The sequence below is a fragment of the Conger conger genome, chromosome 8, assembly GCF_963514075.1.
Source record: "Conger conger chromosome 8, fConCon1.1, whole genome shotgun sequence".
Lineage (NCBI taxonomy): Eukaryota > Metazoa > Chordata > Actinopteri > Anguilliformes > Congridae > Conger > Conger conger.
Genome location: NC_083767.1, coordinates 12,034,899 through 12,047,352, shown reverse-complemented (window position 1 = coordinate 12,047,352; position 12,454 = coordinate 12,034,899). Strand labels below are relative to the sequence as shown.

General features: G+C 39.6%; 1 protein-coding gene across 1 annotated transcript; it reads left to right on the top strand.

Annotated features, from left to right (window-relative positions):
• The first annotated feature begins 1,906 nt into the window (after positions 1-1,906).
• Positions 1,907-12,071, top strand: LOC133135645 (dickkopf-related protein 2-like). Its single transcript, XM_061252817.1, has 4 exons — positions 1,907-2,445; positions 8,482-8,632; positions 9,488-9,622; positions 11,478-12,071. Exons 1-4 carry the CDS (start codon positions 2,260-2,262, stop codon positions 11,726-11,728), a joined length of 723 nt encoding a protein of 240 aa, XP_061108801.1. The 5' UTR covers positions 1,907-2,259; the 3' UTR covers positions 11,729-12,071.
• The last annotated feature ends 383 nt before the right edge of the window (positions 12,072-12,454 follow it).

Here is a 12,454-nt window from a genome sequence, read left to right as displayed (position 1 = left end):
TGTTTCAATGTGGTTGGATATAGGGGTGGTCCTGTGCTGGATTGGTAACCTGTCCAGGGTGTATTCCCGCCTCTCGCCCACTGCATGATGGGATAGGCCCAAGGAATAAGCGCTTTCAAAAAAAGGATGGATGGACACAAGGGTGAATATTGCAGTGAATGTGCATTGGTGTGTTTGGCTGTTTATTCGGCTAGTATAATTGGTTTGAACAGAAACCAGCACGCACACAAGTCTTCTGGGACCAGACATGTGCATGGACAACTCCTGGTTGTTCTATGTACATTAAACTACATGCTTTGTTTTTGACCCTTCTTTAGCCTCCTGATAATAACTTCCTTTGGCAAATGTGCTCCTAAAAAGCAAGACACAGTAAAAAGAAACAGACATTGTTGATCCATCATAGTGTTAATCCATATGAAATTTAATAAAATATGAGCGTTTAGCACATTATTTACTTTAACATCAAAATCTTCATCCTTATATGGTCTAAACTCAGTGTGTCGTTCTTAGTTATTTTCTTGCTTGCATGTTTCATTTTGTGAACATTTGGTTTAACACATATGCTTGTTAGGAAAAACACATTTTTCTTGTTGGAATTGTTTCTGCCCGATTATACTCCAGAGAGAAGTGTCCAACATCTATTGTGCTTGCTTCTGTCGCCAATAGATTCCACTTGTCAACTGGAAAAGTGCACATAAGACTTGTGTGCCATTTAAGGATCACAAATAAGTTTCAACTTCATAAACTTCATTTTGGAATCAGTGCACATGTGGCTAAAGTTAATTTACAGGTGGAACATTCTTTGAAAATATAGGAAAGTATTGCTGCGCACTTTTAGTAATTAGCCTTATTCAGCCATCTTATATGCCTTTTGTAACTGTAAAATGTATATAGTGCACACACACACACACACACACACACACACACACAGTAATTGCAGGAAGCAGGAATGGTTGTTACTGCCTTATACAATACCTTCCCACAAATCACAATCAAGCAAAAGAAAGTTTTAGTGCGGATCTCCTACAGATTGAGAATTAATCACCGGCTGCTCTTGTGCATAGATTGTTTTAGCTCAGAGTACTGTTGCGACCAGATGTGCTCTCTCTCTCTCTCTCTCTCTCTCTCTCTCTCTCTCTCTCTCTCTCTCTCTCTCTCTCTCTCTCTCTCTCTCTCTCTCTCTCTCGCACACATTTTTTCAACTGATTTATTTTATTTTTTTCACTTGAATAAGGAAAAGCGTCACGGCATGTGGAATAACTTAAATCTTATCTTCTAAATTAATTGGTTATGCTGTTTTTTAGACATTAGCAATAAACGTAGCGGGGTTTTTTTTCTGAGAATCAACGTCAATGATAAATCACAACTGAATCTAGGGTTAAGGAAACTGTTTATTAATTATGTAAATGAATCGCTTGACAAAGACAAATATTTATACCCCCGTGCACTTCCATTAATGCCGATCGTTATATCTGTCATTTGGCGATGAAATAATAGGCTATTGTTAATCTGCGGAATTTGTTATGGCAAATGTAGGCTACTACCTGAGTGATACGAAGTTAACTGCCTTGTTAGATCAGTAAACTGGATTGATTGGCTCATAAAACTTTACCCCCAAAATCTGCCACCCTCTGTTTCCCTTGCATTCAATCGTTTCACACTAAACCTGGTTTAAAAAATAGTCAAATATATAGTGTACAGTTTTATAGGTTTTCCCCAACGGGGTCTCGGGTGCCTGTGTCTGGACGAAGGCGCTCAGACGACAATGAACAGCGCTACAGCAAGCACTGCCGAGGGATCAGTTTCACTCTTTGTCAAATCTGAATAGGGGCGGAGGAAACAGACCCATTAGGAACCTATAAAAAGAATGTATCTGAGATCATAAAATTCTGGGCTGCCACGCAAAATGATCATATGTAGTCAGGGATAGACTTCATTATCCAGTGGGCATCAGTATTTTTAAATTAAACTTTTGTATTTCCTAAATATATTACCCACGGTAGCCTACTAGGCTATACCACTTTTATTAGGGTATATTTCGCTAAAAACAACAACAACAAAAAAACTCAAATAACTACTTTATTTGCAGTTTCATTAGCCTATATTACATGGGAAGTAGCGCGTTTTCAAGTGTCAATCTTTGTATGTGGGCGTATAATCAGCGAACGATATCCTTCTCATTTTTTGTTACCTGTTCTCAATATTATAACTAGCCTACTTTTGTTCTGAAATACACACCAACAAGATTGTTTGCCAAGAATGCTGGTACTGGCGTGGACTAGATGCTGGTGTTTTTTTATTCTGCTGGGCGTAATGAGGATGGGAGAAGTAGAGGCTAAGGTGAACTCAATCAAATCGGTTTTACTGGGGGAACCTCCGACACAAGCCGCCAATCGCTCTGCGAATCTTCAGCCTGGAGTCAAAAAAAGAAACAACCCTATACAGGTAAGTGAATTAATCAATCCAAGCTAATTCTGCCACAACTAGGCTAAGACCATTCACTAACAATAAGTTAGGTAGCTTACTTGAGAGAAATAACGATCTTGCATGGAGAAAATCTGTTATTTTTTTTAATTTCCACACATGAAATTCAACCAAATTAAATTGCATTGTGGTGCAATAAGACGCCTGATTTCATGGGAGAAAAAACAAACTAATCGGAAATGCTGGGCAATATTATATTTAGTCTGCAGACTAAAAGTAATTTATTTGTTGCTTGGTAATTACGAGCTAGCGTTTTTTTCACAGGCTTTTACAATCACAGCCTGCATTTCTGAGTGTGATTACTGTTTACGCAGCAAATTTGACTTCTGGTTTGACTACTTTCATCAAGAGCTTTAAATGGAAAACACGAGGCATACTCAGGTGTCCTGCAGCTATAAACAACGTTCCCGCCAGAGCAGGCCGTGCGGACCAGTTTGTTAACCAGATATATGTGGGAACACCAATCCAGAACGATATGTGGTCTAACGGGGAAAAAGGCAAGGACGTCAAAACGTTCCTGAGAAGTTTTGTAGATTTTAATCAAGAGCCTGTTCTTCGAGTGATTTAATAGTGCAACTGATTCGGAACTTACAGGCTTCAAAACAAAACAAGTCGTAGTCGATCAACATCATAAATTAGTTGTCCAAGACTACCTCTTCAGCGGAGTAGTATCTGCGTTTAAACTCCTGATTGTTTAATCTGAATAAATTATGTAGTTCGATATCGGCAATTTTTCGTTGGGATTTTCGTTGGGTTACTTAAATGCGAACGTATTCGTACAATTCCCTGAACATATTATGCTAATCGTGATCTATTCTCGCTGTTGCACTACTTGATAACGTTTGACGCTATAGTCCTCCAAACCGCGACACCTGCTTAGCTTATACCTGTAGGTGGCTCTGAATATGATTGTTAGTACCACACATATTGCATGCCTCTAATCTAAGTGTCCTGTTCCTGCTTTTCACCCTTTTATTAGCATTATGTACAAAGCTCAGCAATACATCTATCATATCAGATTCTATCATCTGAATCATCTATCATGATTCAGAAAAAAATGCAGATGGAGGACAGTAGAGTCAAAACACAGAGTTCTCCTTTGGTTTATATACAGGGGAACATTACTTTCACTTGTTTGTAGGATAGATGGGATTTGAGTATTTTAGTAGGCTGTTGCATAGCAATGGAAAAACGGACACAATTTGCTGGGACTGAGCCTTGCGTTTAAATAGGCATCTTTGATGTCCTTCATACTGATTTATGTGTTGATATATATGTTTTGGTGCATGTGCTATTGAAATCATAATTAATCCAATCATCTTTTTTTCTAAATTTGTTGCAGACGTTTACTACAGGGATTATCAAACACATTTTTGCTATTGTGTTTTTTTTACTCATAAAAACTCTTGTTTCCTACCCCCTGAAGTTAATAAAATGTTTAGTGATACAAACAAGCTGCAAGGGTGAAATAAAACAGACTGTGACTGCTTACTAGAATGCTGACCTTTAGGCTGGAAACCTTGTCTATGCACAATGAAACCACAGAACTCAGAAAAAGTCAGTTCTTTGGGAAATTTAAACAGCATCGCTGTAGCTCAATAACACAGTGTCCAGGAGAGATTCATATGAGTTCCATGCTGTATTTAGACCTGCTAATTTGTCAGACAGGGTGCCATAACACCAAGTCAGGTTTTCAGAGGAGAGCCACTATGAATGTGATAAAACATATTTTTCCCTTAATTGGAGCCTGTTGCTTTTGTCCGTCACAGGCTATTAGCTAGGCTTGACTGGGCTTTGACAGTGCTTAGAGGTGAGGCCTTAAATGAGCACTAAGATGCTTGTTGGCCCAGGATGGCTCTCTTCTCTCTCCTTATAATAGATCATATAAGATTTTAAAAATGCAATCTAGTGTGAGAGAGGAATTGTAGAAAGGGATGCCTTCATCTAGTGCAGTTTAAAGAATCAAGACCATGAATCATACGAAATAATTTAATTGGCTCAGCTGTTGCCATCTAATCATACCCTTGTTCATGGGAGAAATTTTCTGTGACTTTTCCGTGTCAACTAAGATGTAAGCAACGACACACGCATGACATGAATCAGTCACCCACCATTTTCCTTTTATAAAACAACAATTGGTAGGGCGGTGAGTTTGTTCACACGCAAACATGCTACAGCAGAAAATTCACATCCTGCTGGTCGAGAACTAAGTCCCAATTCTCATAAAGAAAATGCATTTATGTGACACAATTGTTGTGTATCTTTCAATGCATTTCAAGGATCTACGTTTTACATTGACGGCTGTGGTGAAGGTTACTCATTATGCTAACCCTAAAAATATCGCATCTAGCTAGATTTTACATTTTGCACCAGAACACTCAGTCAATTGAGGTGGAGCTGGATTAAATTGGAATGACGTTAAAATACCTGGATTTAGAAATGTGTCTAGGACACTTTTGCATCTCATTGAGAAACATCTGAAAATATAGTATACCTGTTTTTGCCCATTTGTTTATGTACCAATTTAATATAATGGTCGATGCACATTATCTGCATAAAACTAACCCACTCTAATTAACAGCGTCAGTTATATAACGTGTTTGTGCAAATATACAACAAAACTATTAGTGTATACTTGTGTATCGCATGCATATATTAGTTATTGTGAATTAGAAAATGCCTATTACGTGCATTGTTACATCATTTGAAAGTGATGTGTGAATGTTATTGCTAGCTTTTCCTAGCTTTACTCAGTTTCTACAGGTGAAATGGTGACTGAAACCAGATCATGTGTGACTGCGACCTTGCTGAGAGCCAAAATGGAACCATATTTAGATGCTTTGTGAGTGCATTGCAGTGTAACCTTATATACTGGTTGAGTTGTCAACCATGTCAACCATGTTAGCCCCAATTGATATGATTATGGTACAAAATAAATCAAAGGCTTATGCTTTTGTTTTGGTAGGCGTGGACTATTCTGGCCTATAACATTTTCCATACATTATCCAGGCAGCTTTATATTAATGGTGGCTCACAAATGGAGTTACTTATGCATGTTTTGAGAGACCTTATGTCTGCAGACTTTGAGGTCTGATGAATTTTCCCAAAACAATGGCAAATAATGCCTATAACTCTTTCTGTTTCTTATAATGGGCATGTTTTAGTCTCAGTCATTTCACTTACTGTAAGTCAGCTGGGTAGGCCTACTGAAAGTATTTTTTATGTTAAGATTAATATCTTTCTTGGAGGTGTGTGTAGTATTTGAACATATATATCAGAAAGGACACGTGTACATTTTTCAGCTGCAAAAAGTATTCTTTTTGTATTACAGTTTGATCGCACTTTCTAAGAATTGCAGAGTGCCAAAATATAATTCCAGCTGGAAATGATTGCATTTCATGTCATGTAAGTGTTGTTGATTCAAGCATGCATCACAGTGATACACTAGTCGTATGTTAAGCAATGCATTGACACAGTGTGGAGGAATATGGCTCCAAACCAGAAGACTGCAGGTTCATATCTTTGGCAGTGCAGTGCTCTAGTACCCTTGAGTCCTGTACTTGACCTGAATTGATCCTTAATTGTTTACGTTGGCACCTTAAACTGCAGAAATTCAAGGGCAGCTCACACAGTATTGTGTTAAATTCACAAGAGACTTGTGTTAATTTTAGTTTAGATGAATGGCCCATTGTCAATATAACGCTTTTATGCTTTTGTACAAGGCCATTTTTGATAGTTTCTGCTACAGTTTGAAACTCGTGATTTCTGCTGAGTGTGACACCACTGACTCCATGGCCTGCATTCAATCAAGATGTGTCCTGCTCTTTGGCTCACGTTTTCTTGAGGAATAAAGCCTGCCAGTAATTAGACTGAAGAAAATAAATCATTGTATGTATTTGAAATTTCATAATCAATGACGTTCTTGCAGTGTGAGGGTTAGCTGTTCTACTGTTGGTCTTTACATGATGCAATTGACAGAGAGACCATAGGATGAAGATGTCTATTTGTATTGGACCTATACTTGATTATAGGCTGGGGCGGCGTAGTGGTTAAGGTAAATGACTGGGACATGCAAGGTCGGTGGTTCTAATCCCGGTGTAGCCACAATAAGATCCGCACAGCCGTTGGGCCCTTGAGCAAGGCCCTTAACCCTGCATTGCTCCAGGGGAGGATTGTCTCCTGCTTAGTCTAATCAACTGTACGTCGCTCTGGATAAGAGTGTCTGCCAAATGCCAATAATGTAATGTAAATTACAATTTTACTTTTTTACTTTTACAATTTTGCTGAGCTGATTCAAAATTATATATGTTTCATAGAAGAGTGAAATTACTAGCTAAATATGGTGACATTAAGGCATTCATCGATTTATTTTAACAAATGGTTCTCAAAGAACTTGCATGTTACATGCTTGGTGTGCATTGTCAGAGGCTTATGGGCCAGTTAAGATGATACATAGGTAGAAAGGCATTGTACAGTGCCTGATATTTTGTAGTAGGATATCCTGGATGCCCTATTCAAGTCCCCTGCTGCTCCCTAATCCACCAGTACCAAAAGGCATGTTAACTTTATAATGATATAAGATCATGACAACAGTTTACAAGCATCTCCGGTTACATTCTGTGGCTGCAATAGTCCTATGGCTCAGATGGTGGAGCTGACATGATGCGCTAACAATGCCATAGCTGTGGGTCTTTGATTACATATTCTATTTAAGCAAAAATTGATGTATTAGTTCATATTTGTCAGCACAATTACGTTATGCAGAAAACAACCTTGGAAAATGTAATATATTTAGTAGCTTTAGTTTTAGTGGGATTAATAAAGGCAGGAATCTATATAAGCTGATCATTTAAATAATACCAATCAAATTAATATTAAAAAACAAGCATAATTTAGATTGAAAGGAGCCAATTGAAAAGTACCCAATGACAATATTTAATCTACTGTCTACTGCAGTTTACATTTAAAATAAAAATACCATTGGGGGCAGAGAAATAAAAGTGATTGTGTTTTTTTTTATTTTTATTCTATTCTATGTGGCACAACTCCATTTCCTTAAGGGAAACACAGTTGTGTCCAGTTGCACTGGAGTATACATGTTTTAGGATACACTTTTTTATTTATTTATTTTATTTATATTATTCTCCCTCCATTTTTGCTGATGTGGTTGAACTCCACATCTATTGTACTGCTCCATTAAAATGTATGTGAATTTACGAGGCACTTTTGAAACAACCAACGCAAGTGAATAGAGTTGCTCAGTATGGGAGTAAAATAAATCTTCTGTAGAATACCTGGACAATCTAATTCAAGTCAAGGGCCTTATTAAGAAGAGCACTTAACTGAACTTTATACATACAATAAAAACGATATGTCCCTTGGCCCAGTTGTTTCATTGGACCAGACTTGGTTCAGATCAGGGGTGCACAACTCCGGTCGTGGAGGGCCGATCTACATCCTGGTTTTTGTTACAACCAGTTACCTTAATTTTAGTTTTCTGACCGCTCTATAAACAAAACTGGTTCACTCCTGATCAGTAAAGAATATGCCTGCAGTGTGCAAGTGTAGCTGGTGCTTATACAAATGACCAAGATGCAGTATGATTGAGCTAATTAAATAATTAAGAGAAGAATTTGCCTCAAAATCCTGAAACAGATCGGCCCTTGCTGTGCACCCCTGGTTTAGATCCAGCTCAATGTTGGTGTTGCTGTAATGTAATATGTTGCGTATGTCCATGTCTTACCTCTGGTTTAGATGCACCTCAGTGTTGTAATGTGTTGTGTATGTCCATGTCTTATCCCTGGTTTAGATGCAGCTCAGTGTTGGTGTTGTTGTAATGTAATATGTTGCGTATGTCCATGTCTTACCTGTGGTTTAGATGCACCTCAGTGTTGTAATGTGTTGTGTATGTCCATGTCTTATCCCTGGTTTAGATGCAGCTCAGTGTTGCTGTTGCTGTAATGTAATGTGTAGCTCTGTCTCTTACCCCTGGTGCAGGTCTATCACTGCAGTGCAGATAAGGAGTGCACGGTAGGGAGTTACTGCCACAGCCCCCATCACGGGCCGTCCCGCTGTCTGAACTGCAGGAGGAGGAAGAGGCGTTGTCACAGAGACAGCATGTGCTGCCCTGGCAACCGCTGCAGCAGCTGTGAGTTCAGTCAACCCCGAGTTCTTGGCTTTCGGTAGCGAATTACTTGTGAAGCGTGGGGAGAATGTGGAGATTGAAATTCTAATCAAGAGTGAGTGAGTCTGGAAACTTATAATGAAGCGCAACACATAATATATGTGGCATAATTGACTGAGTGTTGTGTCAGGATGTCCCTATACTATCACCAGCTAAGCCTCACACGATTTATATGAGCCCTCTTCAAAGTAATATTGGGTTCTCTGTCTAAATCTGGCATGATTCCATAGCCTTTATTTTTTCCTAATCTTTGATAATGGCATGTTGCACATGGAGTTTCAGTTCCTGTTGTCTGTAATGGTCTACTCTCTCCATCATCTCATTCCTCTTGATCATTTTGATTTATTTGGCTTCCGACACTGGTAGAGTTCGTAGATTTGCTCAGGTTTATCCACAGGACAAGGTCCCAAGCTACTGCTGTTCTGTCTCACGCAACAGACCGTCTGTCTCTCTGCATGCCTTGAGATATTACATTAAGCCTGATACTATCCAGGGATATGGCATTCCAAGAACCGAACCCGTATTAGAAGCTGACATCTTCTACCTAAATGAGATGTATCACCAGTGGGTTTGGATGCTCAGAGCGTGCGTCTAAACACACGCAAGCTTTTTCATTGCTTTATAGATGGTGAAGTGCTGTAGAACAAGAGTAAAACGATACTTTCAAATGGTTCTTTGGAGTTGGGAATTGATGTGCTTTTCAACTAAAAGGTTTTGAATGTCATTTATTATTCAGCAATGATTCTTTATATGATATCAATTGAATCTTACTCTATGTCTGCCTGACTGTCTCCCCCCCCCCCCCCACCTCTCTCTCAGATATCTGTGTTCCAATCTCAGAAAGTGTCCTGCCACCCCAAATCCCAGCTTTAGAGGAACACAACAAACTGCCAGTCAAAGGGAATGGCTGGAAAAAGAATAGGAAATCACATACAAAGCTGTCTATCGCCAAAGGTTTGCAGCACATTTTTTTTATTTAACTTTTGAGAAATGCCCTTCTAAAGCTATTTGCATATTTTCTGTCATGTTGCATTTCAAAGTAAACCTACAGTACACTACAGATATACTACATGTCTCTTTATACTGCAAATTTTTGGACTTGAAAAGAGGTTGACATACGTGAAAGTTATCTTTGGTGCTGGGCTGCTATTGTTTCGCAGTTCAAGTCTCCAGTGACCTTTTGCAGCGTGACCAGCAGTCAATCAGTAACTGCTGTTATTCTTTATGTTAAGCCACATGTTCTGAGTCAGACACCCGTCCACAACTACTCAAATAATTATCCAAACTGAAGAGCAGCTCTGGGTGCAGACTAACCGCATTATTCTGGGAACCATATACAAGGCTATGCAAAGTACCCCTCAGCACACAGTGTCTAATATAAAAAGACAACTACAGAATATGATTGGGCGTGTTCTCTCTAAAATGATTTAACATGTCAAGCTATTTATACTTCTTAAAACCTGGCCTGAATGTAGTGACAGTATTGAAAGTATAACATGATGTAAAAAATTTAATAAAGAATAGGGACTGTACTCTTCATTTATATTTGCTAAATTCAATTGCCCTTGCATGACCCATAGTTCTACTAGTTAGACTAGCTACAGCATCCCAACATCATTTAACGTATTTCAATAGATTGATATTTTAAAGTGTAAACTACATAAAACAAGCGGTAAAACAAACAGCGTGTATAATAGAAAAAAGCTATCTAAAAACATTGGACAGTGCAACTATTGCTGATGGGAGAGGCTCATATGACACATTAATCCTTCAAATCCAATCTAAATAGTTTTGTTTTGAAAGTAATGCATTGGGATTCTAAAGAGTACTGACTTTTCATATTGCATCCCAAATAATATCCAGAAATACAACTGCAAACCATTTGCTGCTTTGGAGAGTCCATCTAGAGGCATAGCCTAGCTATGATGCCATGCTGTATTGCATGCTGTTGATTTAGCCTTTATTTAAGCAAGCTGTGCCGGAAAGAGCTGGATTTGCAAAGGATTCTGGGCCTCTGGTTGCGTGTGAAAATGCCTTTGGCAAAGGAAGTGGGAATGCCATTAAATTTCATGGAAAGCTGCATGACTGATTAGCATCTATAATAAATATTTGCTTTACTAATTATAACTTTGAAAGAGTAACATATACCCCCCTTTATGGGTATCACGTTCTACTTAAATGGGATTTAATTACTTAATAATTGAGGAAGAATGGCTTTACTCAAAAACGTAGACTATAACGTATTTATTGCATCCTGTTCACTACCAAAGGCATATAAATTCAATTCAATTTGAAGGGATTTCCACAAAGTACATCCTCCGTGCTGGTTTTGTTCTTTGTACTATTGGTAATACATTCCATAAACATTTTTTGCTAAGGGTTCTATTTATTAGTATTTAGGCACTGAAGGCTTGATGAACCAACTGTAGACTAATTTCCTGTGTAAACATTTTAATTAAACCACTAGACTTAATTTAAAAGTTGATTTAATTTTCATGCTTCGTGTAAGATTATTTGCCATTTTGTTTGGCGTATGCATTGCACATGTTGGTGTTCGGCTGTTGCGTGTTGTTAAAGCACTCCAATCAAGGTAATTACAAAAGGAATTGAAGTGATTTTCAGTCCGGAGCTTTAAGGCAGTATTTTCCGTTGATAAGGTGACCGTTCGCAGCGGCAGCACGCAGTACTCTGAACACGGAGTCGCTGACGGAGCCTCTCTTGCCCTGTCCCTGACGGAGCCTCTCTTGCCCTGTCCCTGACGGAGCCTCTCTTGCCCTGTCCCTGACGGAGCCTCTCTTTCCCACGACAGCTCACGAGGGAGATCCCTGCCTGCGCTCCTCGGACTGCACCGATGGGAACTGCTGCGCCCGCCACTTCTGGACCAAGATCTGCAAGCCGGTGCTGCAGCAGGGGGAGGTGTGCTCACGGCAGAGGAAGAAGGGCTCCCACGGCCTGGAGATCTTCCAGCGCTGCGACTGCGCCAAGGGCCTCTCCTGCAAGGCCTGGAAGGACGCCACCTCCGCCTCCCGCTCCAGGCTGCACATGTGCCAGAAGGTGTGAGGAACCTGACCCCGCGCACACCTCCCGGACCCCTGGAACTTCAGACGGCATGGCCGACGCGGCGGGCTCGAGCGGAGAGGAGGAGAGAGGAGGAGAGAGGAGGAGAGAGGAAGAGAGAGGAAGAGAGAGGAGGAGAGGACGAGGGACTGACTCTATTAGCACTGCGGAGGCGCAAGCCAACGGACTCGCGACGGCAATCGGCTGCTCGGAACCTCTCACAGATCTGTGTCCTTTCCTGATTGTTACTACCAGCAAGCACAACTCCGTGAGAACCTTTACCCATAGTCAGTGTATGCATGGTAGCTCATAAAATCACAAATAAATCATCTTCATTTACATCCTATAGTATATTGTTATATCTATAAGGACAACAGAAAAATAATTTGAACATGTATGGCTTTAGAAGCATATAGGCTATAGTTTCTCTTGTGATACATTAGGCATTGGGGATCATACTATACTCAATTTGATGGTGATGTTCACAAGCTGAACAGTTTCTGACATGGATCTCATTTGCTTGCAGTGCAGTTTTCTGATTTTCACATATAATTTCAGATGACAAAATCCACCACCAATATTCCTATACCATGCTATATCTATAATTACACATCTTCTTCCGGTTTGTATGATGCATTTATAGCTCCAAGCTTGATCAGCCATTTTACAGCTGCATCTTCACGGTACACCAGGCTCACCTAGAGACTGATAACGGTGTTAGGCATTGAA